This window comes from Sus scrofa, chromosome 3 (assembly GCF_000003025.6).
Source record: "Sus scrofa isolate TJ Tabasco breed Duroc chromosome 3, Sscrofa11.1, whole genome shotgun sequence".
NCBI lineage: Eukaryota > Metazoa > Chordata > Mammalia > Artiodactyla > Suidae > Sus > Sus scrofa.
The window spans coordinates 22,796,811-22,816,306 of NC_010445.4; the positions used below are offsets into that span (position 1 = coordinate 22,796,811).

At 46.3% G+C, this 19,496-nt stretch overlaps 1 protein-coding gene across 2 annotated transcripts in view; it reads left to right on the top strand.

The window, feature by feature from the left end:
* COG7 (component of oligomeric golgi complex 7) overlaps positions 1–19,496 on the top strand; it is an 86,166-nt gene that overhangs the window by 56,387 nt on the left and 10,283 nt on the right. Inside the window, exons 14-16 of one of the 2 annotated variants that reach the window (XM_021086473.1) lie at positions 8,513–8,596; positions 10,099–10,174; positions 13,706–13,820. In XM_021086473.1, the coding sequence (XP_020942132.1) occupies positions 8,513–8,596; positions 10,099–10,167 (153 nt within the window). In that variant the 3' untranslated portion in view covers positions 10,168–10,174; positions 13,706–13,820. Of the gene's footprint in view, positions 1–8,512; positions 8,597–10,098; positions 10,175–13,705; positions 13,821–19,496 lie in introns of those variants that run through there. The other variant, XM_021086472.1, reaches the window with a different exon arrangement.

The following is a 19,496-nucleotide window of genomic DNA, read 5'->3' on the forward strand; positions in this document are numbered from 1 at the left end:
CGAGGCCAGGGATCAAACCTGAGTCCTCATGGATACTAGTCGGGTTCGTTACCGCTGAGCCACGACGGGAAGCCTTAATTAACGTAAACCATTTGGAACAGCATAGCTGTGCCTTCTCGGAAAGGAGTTAGGGAGATTATGTGCCACCAGCTATACTGGGGCCGGTCAGAGAAGCTAATTGTCTGACGAGGGTGAATTGTTTTCATGCCAAACATTCTGTGGAGACTTGTTCTGGAATGTCATTCGGGAGAGTGCCTTACCAGATTTAATCTGCTGGTTGTGAAGGGTGCTTGAGGGGTTCTGCCCTTTTCTATCCTTGTACTTTCTTTCTTTAAAAAGAAAAATTTTTCTTTAGCCGCATCCACGGCATCTGGAAGTTCCCAAGCCAGGGATCGAATTTGAGCTGCAGTTGCGGCAACGCTGGATCCTTAACCCACTGCGCTGGGCTGGGGATTGAACCTGTGCTGCCTCAGCGGCAACGACGGGTCCTTAACCTGCTATGCCACAGCGGGAGCTCCTCCATGGTACTCTGTTTGGCTGTTCCTAGAATGTCTGACTTTCCTCGCCTTGCAACCTCTTCTGTTTTCTGATTGTCCTGATTCCTTTTCAAGGAATTGCCTACCAGTATATTATATATTTTCTCTCCCGGCTCTGACTTCCCTGGGGTCCAGATCACATGCCTTTCTTTTCTGGTTTCTGATTAATTTTTCTCATTGACTCCTCAAGTCTATCTGGCTTTGGCTTTTTTTTTTTTTTTTTTTTTTTTAATAAAGATAATCTTTTGGGAAAGTTCCAGTTATGGCCCTTTACTAATCAAGAGATCCTTTTAGGAAGTCCTTTGCTTTCTGCTGCCCTCTGGAAAGCACACTAGGCTGGGAGCTGAGGGCCGCTGACTTATTCACTGTGTGATCTGGTCAAGCCTCCTGCAAAATGCCACAAAATCTCTTCTCACCAGATTTTTGCATTTCTAGCGTGGTGGGGTGGGGGTGTGTGTTGGGCAGTGGCGGGGTAGCCACTGCTGTCACAGCCCAGCGGAAGTGACATGGATGACTGGTAGCTGGACCTGGGCTCCACCCTTACGTGGTCGCATCGGATCACATGGCCAAGGCTGTTATTTCCTCTGGGAGCCTCATCACCTTATCTTTATTTATTTTTGCCTTTTCTAGGGCTGCACCTGTGGCATATGGAGGTTCCCAGGCTAGGGGTCTCATCGGAGCTGTAGCCGCTGGCCTACACCAGAGCCACAGCAACACAGGATCCGAGCCAGGTCTTCAACCTACACCACAGCTCATGGCAACGCCAGATCCTTAACCCACTGAGCGAGGCCAGGGATCGAACTCGCAACTTCATGGTTCCTAGTCGGATTTGTTAGCCACTGAGCCACAACGGGAACTCCATTCGTCACCTTATCTTTAAAACGGGGATACAGCAATTCTCTCCGTAGAGATATGTGAGGATTGGGATTTTTGGATATGATAGAATTTGGCACAGCCCTGTTCCAGACTGTACCCTTAATAGGTGGTGGTTTTCTTCCTTTCTGTGATTCTCATTTTTTTAAGCGTAATGACAGTTTTTGAAAATAAAGATGGAGTTCCTGTCATGGCGCAGTGGTTAATGAATCTGCCTAGGAACCACGAGGTTGTGGGTTCGATCCCTGGCCTCACTCAGTGGGTTAAGGATCCTTCGTTGCCGTGAGCTGTGGTGTAGCTCGTAGACGAGGCTCGGATCCAGCGTTGCTGTGGCTCTGGCTTAGGCTGGGGGCTACAGCTCCCATTCGACCCCTAGCCTGGGAACCTCCATGTGCTGCGAGTGTGGCCCTCAAAAGAAGATGAAAAGAAAAGAAAAGAAAGATGATGTAGAGCGCCTCCTTGCCTGCCCACTTGCATATCTCACAAGGGTCTATCGTAATAAATCTATTTCTTGCCTATCATACATACATAAATAAAGATGATATATATTCATTTTCAGAAATTCAAGTAATACTCGAAAGTGCAAAGAAAAAGAAAAGCAGTAAACCTCTTCAGAATCCCACCATCCAGAAATCATCAAGCCAGATGTCTCTTCCTGCCCACTTACACGTAGAAGGCTGGACAGGCATCTGTGGATAGACTGATCCATAGGAAGGAATTATGCTACGCATACTGTTTTTAAAGAAAACAATGTGTACAATATAAATTTTATTTGAATATAACTAGAAAAAGAAGATAGGAGTTCCCGTTGTGGCTCAGTGGGTTAAGAACCGGACATAATATCCATGAGGGTGCGGGTCTGATCCCTGGCCTCGCCCAGTGGGTTAAGGATCCAGCATTGCCTATGGGTCGTCGATGTAGCTCGGATCCTGCGTGGCTGTGGCTGTGGGGCAGGCGGGCAGCTGCAGCTCTGATTCGGGAACTTCCATATGCCGCAGGTGCGGCCATAGAAAGAAAAAAAATAAAAGAGAAAGAAGATAAACGGGAGTTCCCGTCATGGCTCAGTGGTTAATGAATCCGACTAGGAACCATGAGGTTGCGGGTTCGATCCCTGGCCTCGCTCAGTGGGTTGAGGATCCAGCGTTGCCATGAGCTGTGGCATAGGTTGCAGACTCACTCGGATCCCACGTTGCCGTGACTGTGGCTGTGGCCGGTGGCTACAGCTCCAATTCGGCCCCTAGCCTAGCCTGGGAACCTCCATATGCCGTGGGAGCGGCCCTAAAAATGGCAAAAAGACAAAAAAAAAAAAAAAAAAAAAAAAGAAAGAAGATAAATGAAACCAAGGGAATGGTTTGAACTCAAGATGCTAGTTTCTTCACCAGGATGGTATTAGTTTGCTGGAGATGGCTCCGAGATTAAGAAAATAAGATTATGAAAACTACTGACAGATTGAAGTCATGGCTCTTTATCTATCACATTTCCCTTTTTCAGACAGACACTGACCTTGATTCCCCTGCCCTGAAAGCTGGGGAGATTAGCATTCCTCCCATCTCTCCTCTCCCTTCCCCAACCTGCCAGATTCGGCCGCTTTTATTCTTTTGATTTTGTCAGAGGTTAAAACCTGGACCTTCTGTTCTGAAACCTTCGTTCCCCCATCGATTGAGTCTTGGTTCTCCATGGGGCTGGACTGGGGGCTCCCCATCTGGTCTCTCCCCCCCGCTTCTGCATTCCACACCCCTTGTCTCCCCGCCACCCCCATGTCACCTTCTCATTCAGGCCTCAGCACGGCGGGCTGGGGCACTGGGAATGGACGCAGGCTGCTTTGGAGGTCAGGAGCGGTGCTCCCCGAGCGCCAGCCAGAGAGCACACAATCCAAAGGCAAACACTTTGGCCTTGCGTATTTGAAAACTAAACCCCAGTCCTTCAGTGTTTGTTTGGCATGTTTGCTCATCAACTGTATTGCCCTTGTCCTTTGCAAGAATATAAACCAACACGATATTCCATTTCGAAAGAGGCTCTTGCAGTTTCCCTGCAGCACCTGGCGACAGATGGAGAGGAAAGCCCCTGGGAAGGGAATTTTAAATACATTTTGGACAATTGAAAAATAATCTGCACCCTTTCCCAGCGGACCTCTTCAGGTCCGCCCTCTCTGCCTGCTGGGGAAGGCGCTCCTTGCCAGTCCGCCCTGTCTCGCCCTAATTCCAAAGGACTGTTCCACGCTGGCCCTGCTTTCCCTTTGCCCTCCACCTGATCCCCGTCCCACGATGCACCTCCCCTCTCTGGGAGGCCTGTCCCAGGGCCCGCGGCTCCTGCTGCTTGTCCTTTCGATGCCCTCTGCCCTCCGCCCTCCAGAGCTGCTCGCCTCTCCCCACAGCTCAGCCCTCGCTCCCGGGCCCCCTCCTCTGCCTCCCTGGCCTTCGTCGCCTCTGCTCCCTCGCTTTGCCCCTCTTGGCCAAGACTTTATCATCGTGTTGTCCTATTCCTCCTCTTAAAATCTGTCTCGGGAGCTTCCCGATGGTCTAGTGGTTTGGTCTCAGCGCCTTCCCCTCTGCAGCCCAGGTTCAATTCCTGCTCTGGGAACTGAGATCCCATGTTCAAAAACAAAACAAACAAAACAAAAACAAAAACCCTTAAAAAACAAAGACAGATAATCTGTCTCCATCGCTTTCCATGGCCACTGCCCTGCTTTGGGTTCTCATCATCTCCGAATCGTTTCTTGAGCTGCCGCATTCATCTCTATGAAACATTGCTCTGATTTTGTCTCTCCCCATTCAAAACCCTTACCCCTGGCTCCCCCCACTCAGTCGGTATGGTCGTCCTTTTTTTCTTTTTTTTTTTTTTTTTGCTGTGGCCTGCAGCAGCTTCATATGAGATCTCAGTTCCCAGACAAGGGATCAAATCCGGGGCTGCAGTGGTGCAAGTGCCCAGTCCTAACCACTAGAACACCAGGGAACGCCTGTGATAGTCTATTTTTTTAAAAACACTTCATTATGGAAATTTTCATACATGCGCAAGGGAGAGGGAAGAGTACAATGACCTCCAGGCGCTCATCACCCTGCTTCCACCATAGTCACCTGCTAGCCATCCTGTTTCAGGTAGACCCCTTTATCTAAAACGAGAACTCTGAAAATAATCGTAAGCCCATAAGCACCCCTGGAGAAGAAAATTAAAAATAATTCCCTAATGCCATCAATCAGTGTTCAAATTTCCAATTGTCTTTTTTTTTTTTTTTTTTGCTTTTTAGGGCCTCACCCGCAACATATGGAAATTCCCAGGCTAGGGGTTCAGTTGGAGCTACAGCTGCTGGCCTACACCACAGCCACAACAATGTGGGATCTGAGTCGTGTCTGCAACCTTTACCACAGCTCATGGCCACACTGGATCCGTGACCCACTGAGCGAGACCAGGAATCAAACCCGCATTCTCATGCATGCTAGGGGGATTTGCTTCTGAGCCACAATGGGAACTCCCGATTGTCTTATCAATGTCATGATTTCACTGTTTGAATCAGGATCCAAGTTAGTTTTGCACACTGGGATCGGTTGATGTGTCTTCTCCATCTCTCTCTCTCTCTCTTTTTTTTTTTTTTCTTTTTAGGGCTGCACCTGCGGCATATGGAAGTTTCCAGGCTAGGGGTCGAATCAGAGCTACAGCTGCTGGCCTACACCACAGCTACAGCAATTCAGGATCTGAGACTCACCTGTGACCTACACCACAGCTCCCAGCAACTCCGGATCCTTAACCCACTGACCGAGGTCAAGGATCGGAACCTGTGTCCTCACAGATACTAGTCAGGTTCCTTACTGCTGAGCCACGACGGGAACTCCTTCTATTTCTCTTTTGAACTACAGGTTACCTTTTATTATTATTATTATTTTTTTTTCCCACTGTACAGCATGGGGATCAAGTTATTCTTACATGTATACATTTTTCCCCCCACTCTTTGTTCTGTTGCAACATGAATATCTAGACATAGTTCTCAATGCTACTCAGCAGGATCTCCTTGTAAATCTATTCTAAGTTGTGTCTGATAAGCCCAAGCTCCCGATCCCTCCCACTCCCTCCCCCTCCCATCAGGCAGCCACAAGTCTTTTCTCCAAGTCCATGATTTTCTTTTCTGTGGAAAGGTTCATTTGTGCTGGATATTAGATTCCAGATATCAGTGATATCATATGGTATTTGTCTTTGTCTTTCTGGCTCATTTCACTCAGGATGAGAGTCTCTAGTTCCATCCATGTTGCTGCAAATGGCATTATGTCATTCTTTTTTATGGCTGAGTAGTATTCCATTGTGTATATATACCACATCTTCATAATCCAGTCATCTGTTGATGGACATTGGGGTTGTTTCCATGTCCTGGCTATTGTGAATAGTGCTGCAATGAACGTTCGGATGCATGTGTCTCTTTTAAGTAGAGTTTTGTCTGGGTATATGCCCAAGAGTGGGATTGTGGGGTCATATGGAAGTTCTATGTATAGATTTCTAAGGTATCTCCAAACTCTTCTCCATAGTGGCTGTACCAGTTTACATTCCCACCCACAGTGCAGGAGGGCTCCCTTTTCTCCACAACCCCTCCAGCACTTGTTATTTGTGGACTTATGTATGATGGCCATTCTGACTGGTGGGAGGTGGTAGCTCGTGGCGGTTTTGATTTGCATTTCTCTTATAATCAGCGATGTTGAGCATTTTTTCATGCATTTGCTGGCCATCTGAACTACAGGTTACCTTTCCATCTCTCTTCTTCTCTCTCATGCTCCCTTGCATTTTATTTGTCAAAGGCAAAGGCTTTTCTTAGCCTGGTGTTCAAAGCTGTGCATTCTCTTGCCAGCCTTCCCTCTCTGCACCTCATGCCTCCTGTGGGTGGCCCCTTCTCTCACCACCCTGAACTCTTGCTTCTCTGAGCTCTTACTATATAAAACCTGCCACCTGCCACTGACAACTATGGAAGTGAAAGCGTGTGTGTGTGTGTGTGTGTGTGTGTGTGTGTGTGTAGACGTAGGGGGCATAGGGTGGGTGTGTGTCCGGGTTCTTGGTTTCCCAAAGAGAATAGAGCTAAGGCTTTCATTTCATTGTCTCCTCTCACAAAGCCTGGCACAGGGCACTGCACAGCATGAATGCTCAGTGCATGTGGGTGAGCCAAGTGTTCCATCCCTGTGGGGTGGCAGTACCTTAAAAAAAAAAGGATGTTTTGAAATGAAGGCGAAATCTCAAGAAAGCACAAGGAGTTTAGAAAACTCTAGGGGAAGGGGTGGGGAAGAAAAGAATTTGTCTAGAGCAGGAAAATTTTAGAATTGTGCTGCTGCTGGAACACGTGGGGAGGGCAGTTGCGGCTTAGCCTGGGCTGGGAGCCCAGGGGTGGACCTGGTCATAACATTCCCGGAAAGCCACTTAAAGGCTCAAGCAACCACATCGGGCATCAGGTAGCTGCAGAGAGCTGCTGCAACATGACCTCAGGAGTCCAGCCAGGAAAAGGCCTTGTTTTCCAGGCTGACTTTAGGGTGACTCAGGTTGGAATTAAGAAACTCGATTTCTTTCTTTTTTTTTTTTTTGTCTTTTTGCCTTTTCTTGGGGCACATGGAGGTTTCCAGGCTAGGGGTCCAATCGAAGCTATAGCCACCAGCCTACACCAGAGCCACAGCAATTTGGGATCCGAGCCGCGTCTGCAAACTACACCACAGCTCATGGCAACGCCGGATCGTTAACCCACTGAGCAAGGGCAGGCACCACATGGTTCCTAGTCGGATTCGTCAACCACTGCGCCACGACAGGAACTCCCAAGAAACTTGATTTCTGTGTAAAGCCATGCCCGTTGAACTCTTTAACCACGTGTGTGCCCGTAATTGGCCTAACCCTGGAGAGGGGGCCGGGCCGGCTCCCGCAGTGATGTCAGAGTCCCATGAAATGACAAAAGGAGACGTGTCAGGGCTGCGGGTCTCCGGAACAGGGTCATGAAGAGGATGGGGGTGCCGGGGGGGGCAGCTGGTGGGGTTTGGAGGCACCTTCTCATCCATTTCCCTGTAAGTCTGGAATCAGTTGAAACCTAGAGACAGGAAGCAGGTATATAGCAAAGCAGCAGCTTTAACTTAGTGCAGTAGCAGGGGTGAATGCGGTTTGGGTATTCCTGCCACCAGACAGAGCTTCCCAGCCCCCAGCCCTGGATATGGAATTCACACGTGGTCTCTGGGGAGGATTTTAGGGGGTCCTAGTCTCTCCGGGGTGCTGACAGCCCAGGAAGTAGTGAGGCTACCTGGGCCAGCAGCTTCTGGACCTGTTGCCCCGCCCACTAGAGTAACTAACTCAGAACAAGAATTTCCGGAGTTTCTGTCATGGCTCAGTGGTTAATGAATCTGACTAGCAACCGTGAGGACGCAAATTCAGTCCCTAGCCTTGCTCCGTGGATTAAGAATCTGGTGTTGCCATGAGCTGTGGTGTAGGTCGAAGATGTGGCTTGGATCTGGTGTTGCCGGCAGCTGCAGCTCCGATGAGACCCCTAGCCTGGGAACCTCCATATGTGGCAGGTGTGGCCCTAAAAAGCAAAAAATTCCAACTCCTGGAGTTCCTGTTGTGGCATATAGGTAATGAACCCGACTTGTATCCTTGAGGACACACTGGCCTCACTCAGTGGGTTAAGGATCCAGCGTTGCCATGAGCTGTGGCGTAGGTTGCAGACGCTGCTTGGATCCTGTGTTGCTGTGGCTGTGTCTTAGGCCGGCAGCTGTGGCTCCGATTTGACCCCTAGCCTGGGAACCTCCATATGCCAAGGGTGTGGCCCCTAAAAAGACAAAAAAAGAGAGAATTTCCAACTCTTCCATTCCCATTCCAAGGAAGGCGAACAGAAGGGTCAGTTCCATGGAATAGTTGAGTTGAGAAGACAGGATTTCCTGTTTTATGGATCTGAATGACTTTCTCCATGGTGGGCTTCAAGGTGATGACTTAAAGAAGAGAAGCCCCGTGTCTGCTCCGTGGTGCTGACCCCAAAGGCCAGCTCTGAGCAAAGACAGCGCCCGTGGGAGGGGCCGCGCTCCGTGTTTTCCAGCACGTGGCGCTGGCCCGTGCTGCCTGGTTGCTGTGCCACTGACCGCTTCTTCCCCTTCCTCCTCTAGAGCTGGAACACAGCCGGCATTGGAGAGACCCTGACCGATGACCTGCCCACCTTCAGTCTCACCCCCCTCGAGTACATCAGCAACGTAAGCGCCTCTGGGCACCTTGCTCCGGGCTGGTCCCAGCATCGGGACCTCTCCTTCGCCTTGTCTTTCAGTTCTGGCCCTGCTGGGTAAAGGGGTCCTTGCTGCCTCCGTGCTGTCTGTGCCTTTTGCTTTTGGATGGTCTCCGTCCACATCCAGGCCTTGCAGCTGATGTCCCTTGGTCAGCTGATGAACCCCAGGCAGATCTCAGAACGCAGCCCATTCCTGCTCCTCCCCCAGTCCTCTCAGTCGCCGGTGCGGCCAGTACCCAAGGGCATCAGCGTGTGGTCCCTTGGAGGTGCTGACTTGGGAAGGTGGGAAGCAGGTGACTGTGTCTTTTCGGAAGAACCGTGTGTCTGTGGTCCTGAGTTCAAACTCACAAAACAGATAGCACCTCCTATGTGCCAGGCCTGTGCTGAGTGCTCTCATGTTCAGTTGCACAGCAGCAAGTAAATCTCTCCACAAGAATTGTAGTTATAGAGGCTGACTATATTAACAAAGAACAGAATAGCCCTGCAGGGGAGCAGGGGCCCTCGGAGCCCTTCCTCCCTTCACCTTTCACCCCTGGGAGTTGACTATCACCCAGACATCTGTACCTGGCCTTAACTTTCATTCCTTCCTGCAGCCCAGCTCCCTTGCTCTGAAATGTCAGTGTGCATGAGAAATACTCTACAGGAGGAATACACCCCAACTGTGTCTTCCTCACACTGCGGGAGGGTTCTGCAATTTTCAGGGGGGCTTTTAATTTATTTTTTTCCTTTTTTAGAGCCGCATCTGTGGCATATGGAAGTTCCCAGGCTAGGGGTCCAATCAGAGCTACAGCCGCTGGTCTACACCACAGCCACAGCCACACCAGATCCAAGCTGCATCTGCGACCTACACCACAGCTCGCGGCAGCACTGGATCCTTAACCCACTGAGCGAGGCCAGGGATTGAACCTGCATCCTCATGGATACGAGTCGGGTTCATTACCGCTGAGCCATGACGGGAAATCCAGGGGTCCTTTTGAGAGAGGTGATTTCTGCCTTAAGCTCTCACTTTGGAACCCACCCCTATGTAAGTTATGACCATTGCAATAGATACAAAGGACTTTTTTTTTTTTGGACTTTTTGCCTTTTCTGGGGTCGTTCCCCCTGCGGCACATGGAGGTTCCCAGGCTAGGGGTCTCATCGGAGCTGTAGCCGCCGGCCTACGCCACAGCCACAGCCACGCCAGATCCGAGCCGAGTCTTGCAACCTACACCACAGCTCACGGCAACGCCAGATCCTTAACCCTCTGAGCAAGGCCAGGGATCGAACCTGCCACCTCATGGTTCCTAGTCGGATTCGTTAACCACTGAGCCATGACGGGAACTCCCACAAAGGACTTTTTGAAAATCAGTATTGTAGAGTTAGAAGAAGTGTGTGGGGTCCCACCGGTGGGAACAGGAAGGACGGCCTCCACTTTCCGTTTACTGGTAACAGTGTCAAGTCCAAAACGACAGTTGTTTTCCTTCTCTTTTCCAGGGCGTTGCCCAGTATCCTGGACGGATGGAACTGAAAATATGGGTTGGTCTTTCCAACCAATGGGACTAATCTTATGGTTAGAATTGAGGCAATGTGCATTACCGTTTCAGTGGGTTCCAGAAAAGACGTTACTCGAAGGGACTCAAGAGGTTATCAAATTGACTTTAAAGTTGAAGAAGCTGGAGTTCCCCTTGTGGCTCAATGGGTTAAGACTTCCACATAGTGTCTGTGAAGATGTATATTCGATCCTTGGCCTCGCTCAGTGGATTAAGGATCCAGCATTGCCACAAGCTGCGGTGTAGGTTGCAGATATGGCTTGAGTCTGGTGTTGGTGTGGCTGGCAGGTGCAGCTCCGATTCGACCCCTAGCCTGGGAGCGCCTGTATGCCGCAGGTTCGGCCCTAAAAAGACAAAAAAAAAAAAAAAAAAAAAAAAGTTGAAGAAGATGAGGTGGGGAGGAATTAGGGAGGGTGAGGATGAGTGTCCAAGCCTTTCCCACCTGCCAGGACTCGTCAGCTCCCAGACAGATGTTGTACCTGGGGGCTGATGACCGGAACTCAGGAAGTGACCTTCCATCAAACCCGCACTGCGTGCAGGGACAGTGCTAGGCTCTTATTGGTGGTGCTGCGAGGTAGCACGCAGCCTCGATAGAATTTTATCGCGAGAACAACTTTGTGAGCCAGTTGGCGGCAGCCTTGTCTCACAGTCAAAAGCCCCAAGGATCTGGGGGATGAGAGTGGGGCGGGGCTGCTCTGTTAGGATGCCAGGCGCTTGATGTGTGTCTCACACAGTATTAATTTCATCCTCGCCACAGCCGTTTGAAGTCAGCATGAGATCATCCTTCTTTCAGAGATGATGACACCAGGGCCCCGACAGATCGAGTCCATTGCTCACTGTCACCCAGTGGTAGAGCCAGAACTCAAACCCAGGTCCTTCTGATCACAGGTCTTTTCATTTTCCTGCGTCACTGCACTGACCAAACAGGATGTCTAGGAGTGTTTATTGAAAAGGCGAGAATAAGAGGCAAGCATCTGCAGGTGTGATAGTAAGCACCCTTCCCACGTCGATTTCCAAGAAATAGAACTCTTGCGAGAAACCCGATGTTGTGGAATCTCTTTAGGAAACACAGCAGTCCACACAATCTAAGGCCAATTGATTGAAGTTTGAGGTGTCAGATTATTGCAGGTTTGCGCCTGACACTTTGCCTTGCTGATGCATGCCTGGCCCACACAGAAACGGGTGAGCACTAGAAGGGGATAGAGTGGGAGAAAATGCTTTGGAAAAAACAAATCAGCATAGATGCAAGGCGGAATGAGAGTGCTTCTTTATTTCCAGGAAAACTGGGTCTGTGGATTTAGCCAAGAGGTCATGGCCGTGGGTGAAAAGGGTGCCACATGCAGGGATGTGTCTGTGGTCCCTGCACGTAGTAGGTATTCAGGAAGTACTTGCTGGGTGGAATTAGAGTGGAGACATTCTAACCCTAGTAGTCAGCGTCCTTCTCTTCCTCCAGCCGTGGGGAAAAGTGATGAGTTTGTTGCTATTTCAAGCTGAAATGTACAGTGGTTGTGGTTATTCATGAGGTAAGTGACTGTCTAGTTTGAGTGAAAGATTGTGCAAATAAATGAAAGGCGAAAGTGCTGATTTAATTTATTTTACCAGCTGTGTTACCTCTTTTAAAAGGAGACCAAACTAGTAATTTTTTTTTTTTTTTTGTGGTCTTTTTAGGGCCGCACCCATGGCATATGGAAGTTCCCAGGCTAGGGGTCATTTCAGAGCTACATCTGCCAGCCTACACCACAGCCACAGCAACGCAGGATCCGAGCCACATCTGCAACCTACACCACAGCTTATAGCAATGCTGGATCCTTTTTTTTTTTTTTTTTTTTTTTTGTCTTTTTGTCTTTTGTTGTTGTTGTTGTTGTTGTTGCTATTTCTTGGGCCGCTCCCGCGGCATATGGAGGTTCCCAGGCTAGGGGTTGAATCGGAGCTGTAGCCACCAGCCTACGCCAAAGCCACAGCAACGCGGGATCCGAGCCGAGTCTGCAAACTACACCACAGCTCACGGCAACGCCGAATCGTTAACCCACTGAACAAGGGCAGGGACTGAACCCGCAACTTCATGGTTCCTAGTCGGATTCGTTAACCACTGCACCACGACGGGAACTCCAGCAATGCTGGATCCTTAACCCACTGAGGGAGGCCAGGGATTGAACCTTTGTCCTCATGGATGCCACTCAGATTCGTTTCCACTGAGCCACAGCAAGAACTCCAATATATATGTATATTTTTTGTCATAACCTGGTTATACATTATCATAACCCAAAAATCAACCTCATTTTGAAACAAAATATATACCTTATCTTAAAATACTGAACAGTTATGAGTTGTAATAGAAATAGCTATCTACAGTGTACCATGATGGCAGTCACATGTTTCTTTTCTTTTCTTTCTTTCTTTTTTTTTTTTTTTTTTGTTTTTTTTTTTTTGTTTTTTTGCCATTTCGTGGGCCTCTCCTGTGGCATATGGAGGTTCCCAGGCTAGGGGTCGAATCAGAGCTACAGCTGACGGCCTACACCACAGCCACAGCAACTCGGGATCCAAGCCGCATCTGCTACCTACACCACAGCTCATGGCAACGCCGGATCCTTCACGTGCTGAACAAGGCCAGGGATCGAACCCACAACCTCATGATTCCTGGTCAGATTTGTTAACCACTGAGCCATGACGGGAACTGCAACAGTCACATGTTTCTGACAAACACGTGACAAACACTGCATAACTCGTGGGTTCATCCCACATGTCCTGTAGCCCTACCTTTGCGATTCCTCACCAGCCGAGGAGGTTTAGTTTCTAGAGTTGTGAAAACAATATAGTTTCCCCTCCAAATTAATTTCCAATTATTCACTGCTATGTTTCCCCCAACAAAATTCCTTCTTTCTCTTGGTTAAGTCAGCTAGAAGGGAGAGATGCGGATCCAAATCCAAAAGACAGGGTTGGAATTCTTGCCTGACCATGCATTTGACATTAGCATCTTACTGGTTTTTCATCTGTGAATGATAATAGTAACTTATTTAAATTTTACAAAGCACACTTTGGTATCCATTGCTCCTTTTTTTTTTTTTTTTTTTTTTTTTTTTGTGGCTGCACCTGTAGCATATGGAAGTTGGAAGTTCCCAGGCCAGGGATTGGCAGCTGGATCCTTTCACTTACCATGCCCCGGCCAGAATTGGAACCCGCACCCCTGCAGTGACCTGAGCCACTGCACTTGGCGTCTTAACCCACTGTGCCACAGCGGGAACTCCGCCATCACTCACTGGAAGGAGAACTTGCACCAAATGCATTCCAAAGATATGGAGCCCATTCATATTCAAACATAGCAGTGAATAATTGGAAATTATTGCCTCTGTGATCTACATGCAAAGTCCTGTGGTTGTTCTTTTCAGGCATCGCCTCGCCAATCTTACCACACGCTGGAAAAATCAGACCCCGGGGCTGCTGCTAGTCACGCAGTTTTGTCTGGCTGCCATTTGCCTTCGCACAAACGCACGGCATGAAATACGCCCCTGTAGGAATCAACGCTAGGCTGACCGTGCTTTCTTGTGTTCCAGATCGGGCAGTATATCATGTCCCTCCCCCTGAACCTTGAGCCATTCGTCACTCAGGAGGACTCTGCCTTAGAGCTGGCCTTGCACGCCGGAAAGCTGCCGTTTCCTCCCGAGCAAGGTGAGAGAGGCCTGCGGGAGAGGGAGCAGTGGGCTCGGAAGTGATGGCACACGCTCGTGATAGCACCCTGCCCTCAGCGCACACGTCCACACTCAAACTAAAGTAGCTGTCACAGGGCACACGGTGACTGAGAAAGATTGGGTTTTCTTACTGCACCTTCTGAAAAACTCCTGCAGGACAGAGGGGATTAGGCCAGGAGCCATCCTAACTCTGTCTCCCTGTGTGCGCAGCGTCCTGGGTGAGCTCCACTGGTGCCCTCAGCTGGGAGGTGAGGGCAGGGGGCCTGCCAGGTGCTCCCTTGCTCTCTCTGCTTCCCCTCTCTGTGGGCCAGGTGCCAAGTAAAGTGGCACCTCATAAAAACAGCTTTTCTGGGAGTTCCCTTTGTGGCTCAGCAGCAATGAACCCAACTAGCATCCATGAGGATGCAGGTTCAATCCCTGGCCTCGCTCAGTGGGTTAAGGATCCGGCGTTGCTGTGAGCTATGGTGTGGGTCGCAAATGTGGCTCAGATCCCATGTTGCTGTGGCTGTGGTGTAGGCTGGTGGCTACAGCTCTGATTCGACCCCTAGCCTGGAAACTTGTGTATGCCGCGGGTGAGGCCCTAAAAAGCAAAAACAACAAAACAAAACAGTTTTTCTTGTCAGGACAAAAACAAACTCTCCAGCATAGAGGTTAACATTTTCTGTCCAGATGCCTCTGTCTGTCGTGAGCGCCAAACTCCCCAAGGCTCTTGGATCTTGAAACCCACAAGGTAGAAAATACAGTAAATTAAAATCTTTCTTTTTTTCTCATTATCTGGGGCTGACAGATTTGAACAGGGATCACATACTCTCTGATCAAAAATCATCTCATCCCTAATACTGGGCATTTCAGGCCTTCTGAGTCAGGCTGAGCAGACAGAAAACAGTCGCTTGGTATATAAAGGATCCAGCAGCTCAAGAGAAGGTGCCACACTGAAAGTTAAGCTCACATCGAAAGGTTAAAAATGGCTGCTACAAGGCATCTCATGTACATGCAAGCTGAAGACAAGACAGCTGCATCACTTTCATTTGAGGTTGAATCAAGTGAAAGATAATAAATGGGACTAAAGGATTCTTTATGTTGGCATGGATGTCACAGTGAACCTGTAATAGACACCCTTATTTGTCCAGTGACACGGCACCGAAATATATAAAGAGGAAGCTATCAGACATGTAGTAACAAAACCACGTTAGTACCGAGAAAATCTCGCACTTTTCATCTAGGCTTTGACAGATCAAAAAGGAAAATTAACGAGGAGAAAAGAATCGTCCAGTGTAACCAGCACACTTGAGATAATATGTCAAGCTTAATGCCAAATGCTGGACATTGTGTCACATTTCCATAAATTGTTTACGAAAGCAACACAAGTAAAATCTCCATAGGTTTCATAGGTTTATAAATATTAAGGGTATTCATAATTTTTCTTTAAGATTTTTATTATAGTTGATTAACAATGTTCTGTCAATTTCTGCTGTACAGCCAAGTGACCCAGCCGTCCATATATCTATATCTATGTCTGTATATGTCTATTCAGGTCTATTCAATGTCAAAGTCTATTAAATGTCTATTCAAGGTTTCTGCCAATGAAGCAGAAAAATGAAACAACATGAAGGCGTTCAAATAAGCTAAAACATAACAGAAATGTGAAACTTTGGTAATCCTCAAAGAGCGGCAGGTTCAAGTGGGATTTATCATTTTCTAACCTGTCAAATTGACCACATATACATGCAGATGTTTTAAGTGTTTGTGCAAGATGGAGGAAAATAGTTTAAATTGTACACTTTGAATTTCTTAAGGACTATTTGACATAAGATCAAAAACCTTAGAGATGTGCATACCTTTTAGATCAGAACTTATACTCCTAGGTAATTATGCTAATAAAATAACCATGAGTATCATTCTATGAATGTAAATTCCAACATTGTTCATAAAAGCAAAACAGTAAGAGTTCCTGGGGGCTAGTGGTTAGGGACTCAGCATTATCACTGTTGTGGCTTGGGTTACTGCTGTGGCTCAGGTTCAGTCCTTGGGCCAGGAACTTACAGATGCCTCAAGTGTGCCCCCCCCCAAAAAAAAGCAAAACATTAAAAAGAAATACAAATGTAAAATTGTAGACATTTTTGTTAAAAATTTTTGGTAAATCTATGTAGTTAAATGCTATGTAGCCATTAAAACGATGTTATAAAATTATTTAATGACTTATACATACATCCTCAGCATCTATTGAGATGATCATATGATTTTTACCCTTCATTTTGTTAATGTGATGTATCACATTGATTTGTGGATGTCGTATCCCTGGGATAAATCCTACTTGATCATGGTATATAAAACATAGCACATTAGATTAGTATTGTTGAATTTTGTTTGCTAATATTTTGTTGAAAAATTTTATATCTCTATTCATCAGGAATATGGGTCTGTAATTTTATTTTTGGTGGTATCTTTTCTGATTTTGGTATCAGGGTACTACTATCTTTGTTATTAAGGATCCTAAAATTACGTTTGTTAAATTAAGAGGAAGCGTTCCCTCTTTTTCACTTTTTTGGAAGAGTTTGAGATGGGTATGTATCAAATCTTCTTTGGCTGTTTGGTAGAACTCACCAGTGAAACTGGGTTGTCCTCGACTTTTGTTTGTTGGGAGGTTTTTGATTTCTGATTTAATCTCTTTACTAGGAATTGGCCTATTCAGATTTTCTCTTTCTTCATGAGTCAGTCTTAGAAGATTGTACGTTTCTAGGAAGTTATCCATTTCTTCCTGTGTGTTGTCCAGTTTTTTGGTGTATACTTGTTCATAGTAGTCTCCTATGATCTTTTGTATATCTGTGGTATTAGTCCTCTCTTTCATTTCTGACTTTATTTATTTGAGCCTTATCTCTCTCTTTTTTTTTTTTCTTTTCTTTTCTTTTTTTTTTTAATGGCCACTCCTGAGGTGTATAAAGGTTCCCTGGCCAGGGATTGAATCTGAGCTGCAGCTGTGACCTACACCACAGCTGCAATGCTGGATCCTTTAACCCACTGTGCTAGGCTGGGGGTCAAACCCATGCCTTTACAGTGACCCGAGCTGCTGCAGTCAGGTTCTTATCCCACTGTGCCACAGTGGGAACTCCCGAGCCTTCTTTTTTTCTTGGTGAGTTTATCTAAAGGTTCGCCAATTTTATTTATCCTTTCAAAGAGCCAGCTCTTAGTTGCATTGATCTATTCTGTTTTTTTTTTTTTTTTTTTTTTTTTTTGTCTCTACTTATTTCTACTCTGATCTTTTTTGTTTACTTCCTTCTGCTAACTTTGGGCTTAAATTACCCTTCTTTTTTCTAGCTCTTTTAGGTATTAAGTTAGAGTATGTATTTGAAACTTTTCTATTTCTTGAGGTAGGTCTGTGGCACTCTCAACTTCTTGCTTAGAACCGCTTTTACTACATCCTATAGATTGGGGTGATTGTATTTCTATTTTCATTTGTTTCAAGGTATTTTTAATTTCCCATGTAATTTTTTTATTGACCCATTTGTTGTTCATTAGTATGTTGTTTCATCTCCATTCGTGATTTTTTCAGTTTTCTTCTTGTAATTGATTTCTAATGTCATACCATTATGATTATAAAAAAGATGCTTGATATCATTTCAGGTTTTGTAATTAAAAAATTTTTTTTGGCTGTGTCCATGACATGCAGACCTTCATGAGCCAGGGATCAAACTTACGTCACAGCTGTAACCAGAGGCACAGCAGTGACAATGCCAGATCCTTAACTTCCTGAGTCATGAGGGAATTCCTCAGTCTTCTTAGATTTATTGACTTGTTTTGTGTCCTAACATGTGAGCTACCCTAGAGGATATTCCATGTACACTTGAGGAGAGTATGTATTCTGTTGATTTTGGCTGGAATATTATATGTATATATAATAGCTATACATATCTTTCCATATATGTTAAGTCCACTAGTCTAATGTTATTTTTTATAATGATTTTTATTTTTTCCATTATAGCTGATTTACAATGTTCTGTCAATTTTTCTACTGTATAGAAAAGTGACCCAGTTACACATACATGTATACATTCTTTTTTCTCACATTATCATGCTCCATCATAAATGATTAGATATAGTTCCCAGCGCTATACAGCAGAATCTCATCGCTTATCCATTCCAAAGGCAACAGTTTACATCTATTAACTCCCAATTCCCGGTCTATCCCACTCCCTCCCCCTCCCCCTTGGCCACCACAAGTCTGTTCTCCATGTCCACACTTTTTTGTGGAAATGTTCATTTGTGCCGTATATTAGATTCCAGATATAAGTGATATCATATGGTATTTGTCTTTCTCCTTCTGACTTACTTCACTTAGTATGAGAGTCTCTGGTTCCATCCATGTTGCTGCAGATGGCATTTCTTTTTTTTATGGCTGAGTAGTATTCCGTTATATATATACACCGCATCTTCTTAATCCATTCATCTGTCAATGGTCGTTTAGGTTGTTTCCATGCCTTGGCTATTGTGAATAGTGCTGCAGTGAACATGTGGGTGCATGTGTCTTTCTCAAGGAAAGTTTTGTCTGGATATATGCCCAAGAGTGGGATTGCTGGGTCATAAGGTAGTTCTATGTATAGTTTGCTAAGGTACTTCCATACTGTTTTCCCATAGTGGTTGTACCAATTTACATTCCCACCAACAGTGCAGGAGGATTCCCTTTTCTTCACACCCTCTTCAGCATTTGTTATTTGTGGATTTATTAATGATGGTTATTCTAACTGGTATGAGGTGGTACCTCATAGTAGTTTTGATTTGCATTTCTCTAATAATCAGTGATGTTGAGCATTTTTTTCATGTGCTTGCTGTCCATCTGTTTGCTGGCCATCTGTATATCTTCTTTGGAGAAATGTCTATTCAGGTCTTTTGCCCACTTTTCAATTGGGTTGTTGGCTTTTTTGCTGTTGAGTTGTGTAAGTTGCTTGTATGTTTTAGAGATTAAGCCCTTGTCAGCTGCGTCGTTTGAAACTATTTTCTCCCATTCTGTAAGTTGTCTTTTTTTTTTTTTTTTTGTCTTTTCTAGGGCCGCACCCACGGCATATGGAGATTCCCAGACTAAGGAATCTAATCGGAGCTATAGCTGCTGGCCTACACCAGAGCCACAGCAACGCCAGATCTGAGCCGTGTCTGCGACCTACACCACAGCTCATGGCAACACCAGATCCTTAACCCACTGAGCGAGGCCAGGGATCAAACCCGCAACCTCAAAGTTCCTGGTCGTATTCATTAACCACTGAGCCACGATGGAAACTCCTATAAGCTGTCTTTTTTTTTTATGGTTTCCTTTGCTGTGCAAAAGCTTGTCAGTTTGATTAGGTCTCATTGGTTTATTTTTGCTTTTATTTCTGTTGCCTTGGGAGACTGACCTGAGAAAATATTTGTAAGGCTGATGTCAGAGAATGTTTTGCCTATGTTCTCTACTAGGAGTTTGATGGTGTCTTGTCTTACATTTAAGTCTTTAAGCCATTGTGAGGGTGTGTCCCAATTTCATTGATTTACATGTGGCTGTCCAGTTTTCCCAGCAACAGTTGCTGAAAAGACTGTCTTTTTCCCATTTTATATTCTTGGCTCCTTTGTCGAAGATTAATTGACTGTAGGTGTCTGGGTTTATTTCTGGGTTCTCTATTCTGTTCCATTG